The 5,797-nt window shown below is 43.4% G+C and overlaps 1 protein-coding gene across 1 annotated transcript; it reads left to right on the forward strand.

The window, feature by feature from the left end:
• Positions 1 to 475: 475 nt before the first annotated feature.
• On the forward strand, positions 476 to 3,258 carry LOC149367950 (uncharacterized). Its single transcript, XM_089568229.1, has 2 exons — positions 476 to 620; positions 2,909 to 3,258. Exon 2 carries the CDS (start codon positions 2,911 to 2,913, stop codon positions 3,139 to 3,141), a length of 231 nt encoding a protein of 76 aa, XP_089424355.1. The 5' UTR covers positions 476 to 620; positions 2,909 to 2,910; the 3' UTR covers positions 3,142 to 3,258.
• Positions 3,259 to 5,797: the final 2,539 nt, after the last annotated feature.

The following is a 5,797-nucleotide window of genomic DNA, read 5'->3' on the forward strand; positions in this document are numbered from 1 at the left end:
AAGTGATGTTGACGATGTCACGGAGTAGGCCGTTCCAGTCCATTGCTGCTCGAAGGAAAAATGAAGCAGAAAAGGTGGCAGTATGCGATGGCGGCCGGGCAATTTGTAGGGGATGACTGGTGCGGTGAGATATGCGTGCGGCAGCTGTGATATACGGTGACCGATTGAGGGAAGAATGAAATAATTTGTGATAAAGGGTGAGACTTGAAATGCGACAAATAAGTGGTCAAAAAAGGATCATTTAAAGAAGGAGTTGAAGGACTGAGCGCTCGTGTTGTTGCTTACTCCCTTTCCTCCCGTGCTGGCTCTGCGGTTATTAGCAGTTCAGTTCGCGTCCTTCAACCTTTCTTATTTTTTGATTTCGGAAAGCGGGCGGATGGCAGACACGGACGGGGCTGCGGGACGAGTGGCCGGGGGCGCCATCTTTCCGGCAGATGGCCTTCCCCGGCCGCGTGTTCTTATCATCACGGCGCTGGCAGGGGCGGATAGACGGGTACCGACACACTTCCGCAGTTGGACCAAATATAAACATGGTACCCACACCATCAGCCACCACTGCACGCTGTTGACTGCATCTCTATCGCATCTCAGCGGCTTGATCGTCTTCATCAGAGAAGCAGGCAAGTTCGGAGCAATTTAAATCTGTCCTTTGTCGAAACAATTTTCACCGCATATTGCTGTGCATGATGAGGGATGCGAAGTATCGTAGATCCAATCTCGTTTTAGGCTGGGAAGGATTTACACGTTTGAAATGCTATAGGCCATTCGAATGTCTTCGGTGAACTTCCAACAAGATCTGGGTGTTTTGGCACTCCGAGCACTACATTTCGTGTTAAACAATTGCCTTTTGCCGCTTGCATTCTGCCAGAAGTCCTCACAGTGTGTATTCTCAACTTCACGGAAACGCTACTCCTGAGCGCACACCGAACAGTACCTTGAATGCGCGAGCTAGCAAACCGATTACGGAGCATAGCATCTGTTGCCGCGTGTAATACTATGAGCGCACTTGTTTTTAAGGGGCAGTAAAGGGCAGCAAAACTGGTGGAAAATATTTCCCGCTAAATTTATGCGTTATATCTGCTCCTATTATTGAAAGTATGCTTTCTCTTTTAGTAGCTCTTCGTTTTAATGTTCAATATCTGAGCAATTTTAACAATGGTGAGCAAAAAAAAAAAAAGACTGGTCTAATTGTGTAAAAAAACTCAGATATAAAAATCACAAGGGAAGATAAGAACGTTGGTACGCTGTATGCAAAACGAGCAATGAATTCTGAACTTTACTTTAAAACTGAGATTGCATTAAAAAGCCAGACACTGCGGTTTTGTATCTGAGATGCTAAGAAGAGAACCATTCGTGCACCCAACAGGTTTTCCAAGTGAATTCCAAGGTTTTCCAAGGTTTTCGAATTGTGGAAGAATGGCGATCAAACACGCTCTGCCAAATGCCTTTATTTAAGAAAGGCTGCAAAGTACTGCCTACAGAACCGCCAAGAATCTCTTCAAAGCCCCTCAGACTAAGCAAACATTACTTTTTATAAGGGATTATTCGCGTTATTATCCCTTTTAGCCATTACCTTTTCACCATTACCAGATTATACTTTCTTCCAGAGCGAAAATAGATTCATATCATTTCTTATTCTTTCGTCTTATACCTGCTGACACAATTTTTTCACAATCGCTTCTCCATAAGTAACTCCACCGCCGTTCGCATGCTTGCCTCTTATTTCCTGTATTATGCCAATAGAGACCGGTGCAAATAATATTTTGGCATTTCCGATTCAGTGGCATTGCACTGCATTCTCGAATGTACCACTAGGTTCTGAGTTCCCCCGAGATGCCTCGTTATGCGACTGTGCATGCACGTACTCACTGTTGTTTATTATGGTTGGAGGCGAACATGTTAAATTTACAACAAAAGCTAACAGGAGATGGTATGATGAGTGACGAAAAGTGTGGGTACGAGGCCAAGTGGGAGATGCCATACTCATCATTATTTCTTTCAGTATTCATAGAATTTGAAGTCTGGCAAAAACAAAGATTTACATTCCCCATTCCGTTACCATAAGCCATAAACCAGTACCCGTGCTCAGAGGAAGTCTGCAGAGAAAATGCCGCGCAGTGGGGGGCACTTTTGAGAGACAGCCATTCGCTCTAACTGACAGCAGTGAACCGGCTAAAACTTTCTAAAGAGGCGTACGAGGTGAATAATACACAAAAAAATACAAGTTTCAAGAATCTTGGCACTGAGAATAAACTTTACCTCAAACTTCTTGTTTGGTTTATGGGGTTTAACATCCCAAAGCAACTCAGGTTATGAGGGACGCACAGTTCAATCTTCACTCTTAACTGCTATTCGACATGCAGTCTTCTTGGAAGCATATAGAGGTGCCCATTACTTTCCTGGTAGACAATTTTAGGCTAACAACAACAGCTAAGTCTGATAATAGTTGCTGGCTGCGCCCAAAACTTGTAAAGTTATTGCTAGACAAAGATTCAGGTTTTATTTAAGTTTGAGCAGCTTGAATGTCCTGTAATGCGCACTAGAGTGCTGTTATTATTCATGCTGTTTTTAGAAAAAGTTGAAAAACGCTTATTTTGTGCCATAATATGGCCGAATAAATATTTAACAAAACCATTGTGTTTATGCTTATATAAACCGCACACTGCGCAAATTGCGATGTCCTTTGCTCCAACGGGTCTTTCCTGTTAATGGTTCTGACTGTCTTGGTCGCTGCGATATCGTTAGTTCGCGTTCCCAGTGGGCATTCACGTAGCGGTTCATCTTGGATGTGTTGTCGGTCCTTGCGCTGGCACGCACCTGCGATTCCTACGTCACACTTACTGAGATGTTTCAGCGTGTAGGTGCGAGTACGAGATCTGAGTTAAAAGAATGCTTGTGCACTTTTCAGCCATGGTTGGAATGAACGGAAAGACGTTCTTGGTTGCAATCTTGGTACTTGCCGCTATTTGCGGCTTGGCGGCGGCCCAAGGCTTTGGACGTGGCTACGGCGGTGGCTTCAACCGTGGATATGGAGGTGGAGGATTCAACCGAGGATATGGAGGAGGCTTCAACCGGGGATACGGAGGAGGCTTCAACCGCGGATACGGAGGAGGAGGCTACAACCGTGGCTTCGGCCGCTGATCGTACTGGGAATGCTGACGCAGAGGGCCATTGATGCGGTCATCACACGAAGGAAACCCACGAATAAGGACATGACCCACCGTACTGACCTCAAAATAAATTTAATTTGTTCTCTTATTTTTTTGCCAAATCGCGTCCTTTCCTGTAAAAAGAACATATTCTTCATCCATTTCGTAGAATACACTATCCCAGCCACACATTTCTTTGAATCCTGCGATCGTTTCCAAACAAAGAAATAGAAAAATAATATTATAGGGCCCTTGTAGCGGCCTTGTAAGAGATTCATATTCGGGTCATACGCGCTCGACGCTATTTATTCATAAATACCTTTCGTTTAGCATGAAGTCCATCTCAACATTCTACATGACTACATTTGGTTTGACATAATGACGCTGATGGTTGAAATTGACTGCCGCTTCTCAGCTGATATATGACCCGTGAAATCTTGGAAGAGCGATAACATTACCTCAGTGCATTACAAAGGGGGCCACAAACAGTTCAACTTGCTTCATTGCCAACAAGATGTTTATTAAAATTATCCCTTACATGATCGATCTTAGACTTCAGGCAAGTAAATGACCAGGCTTTTGTAAAGGCTGCTGTAGGCGCTACCTTGGTGACAGAACGGGGAATGATTGGGGAGGAAAAGTGGTATTTATTTTTATTTCCTTTATTTATTTCTACCGCTAGCCCTCTTTGGGTCGACACAGGGTGGCACTGAAATTACATTTGTTTCCCGCACGGCCCCATGGCAATGACAACATAGATGCACAATACGGCAGAAAGTTAGATGGGCGGATGAGATAAAGAATTTTGCGGGGATACAGTGGCCGCACCTGGCAAAGGACAGGGTTAATTGGCCCTGCAGTGGGTGTAGTCAGGGTGATGATGATGAGTGATGATGATGATGACATAGCTGACCCCAAACAATACGCAAACACAGATACACTCACGAGAAAAAGCCATTTACGACAAACCCTCTGCACCACAACTAAGCTCAAGAGGAAAAAAAAGAAGAAAAAACACAAACAAACGCGCCATAATACTGCCAACTCAACAGCATGTTCGATAATCACCACTTTCACACAGAAATGAAATAGCAAGCAAGAAATAGCAAATAGCAAGGAACAGACAAGCCGCTCAGAAATGCTTCCTACATAGCTATCAGGAGTTATTTAATATCGTAATTGGGGTGGATGGATTCTTCGTATAAGTAAAGGAATTAACTTCTACCTTCTCGAGCGGTAACGAGTTCCATTCTTCAATCGTTCTTGGAAAAAAAAAATGAATGTTTAAACGTCCCTGTTCTTACCGGTATAGGAAGGAACTGTGCTGCATGACAAACCTCGTAATCACCGAGAGGACCTTTCTTGAAGATACCGTTCTGTTCACAAGTTGAATTGCCTTTGTTCATGAATTAAATAAATTTTGACCGGGCCATTTGTCGTCGCGGTGAAAGTTGCGGCAAATTTAGTTTAGCAGGATATACCTGTGACCGAGTCTGTTGATCTGCATTTTGACAGTATAAACCTTGCTGCACGTCTCTGAACCTTGTAAACTCTATCTGTTTGGTTTTGTCTGAATGGATCCCATAGGACGCTTTCCTACTCTAGCTTAGGGCGCACTAGGGTCACATAGGCAGCAAAGCTGACATTCGCGGGTGAAAGTCTAAGTTTGCGTATAAAATACCAAAGTATTCGCTCGGCTAATGCGCATATATTATTTACGTGCAGTTTCAAATTCAGACCGTCACATATGATAACGCATGGATATTTGGAGTGACTCATACGTGCTATAGGCTTCCCGTCTAACTCATGATAAAATGATAAAAATACTTAGTGTTCCTAGTAATCCGTGCAAAAACTGTTTTCGCACGATTTATTTTCATTTTCTATCTGGAACAACTTTCATAGATAGTGTCTATGCATTAAACAAGACTTGAACTTCACGACTTGAAACTATTGAATAAACGAGACAATCATCTGCAAATAGAAGAAAAAGTAATTTTTGTGTCGAGTCTTTCTGTGATGTCATTAATCTAACTTAAAACTATGCCCAGCATAGATCCGTCGTGAACTCCTGAGGTTACTGGCAACATTCAGATTTTGTGCCGCACACTTCAACGAACTGCATTCTATCTGCTACGTGTGACTGAATCCATAAGGTACCTTTTTGTTTTATTTTTGCTTCTTAATAGAGAATACCTAGTAATGCTTGATCTCCTGATGAAAATGTCTTGCTAGGGAACATAGGAGACGAACTGGACCTAGGCAGGCAATGCAGAACAGTGGGTCAAATAATTATCGTGCAGAAAACGCAAGTACGTTTTCTCCATCAAGGACGTTACACTGACTGTCAGTGCGGCGTGGTCTATGACGTGCTGCTCTCGTGTGGTAAAACGTACGTCGGGCAAACAGGCCGCTGTCTTAACACCAGACTAAGCGAGCACGCCAGATTACATTCTACAGGAACTGACAGCAATCTAGCCATACACTGCAAAAACTGCCAGTCAAAAAACTGCGCACCTTTCTTGGACCACACAAGCGTTATTAAGAAATATAGATCGAAAAGAGCAAGGGAAGTCTTCGAGGCACTAATCGTTCAACAGAGAGGACAGAACTGCGTCAACAAGCCATTCATTAAGCTACTTGACAAA

The sequence above is a fragment of the Amblyomma mixtum genome, chromosome 1, assembly GCF_055824585.1.
Source record: "Amblyomma mixtum isolate Tamu chromosome 1, ASM5582458v1, whole genome shotgun sequence".
NCBI classification, from domain to species: domain Eukaryota; kingdom Metazoa; phylum Arthropoda; class Arachnida; order Ixodida; family Ixodidae; genus Amblyomma; species Amblyomma mixtum.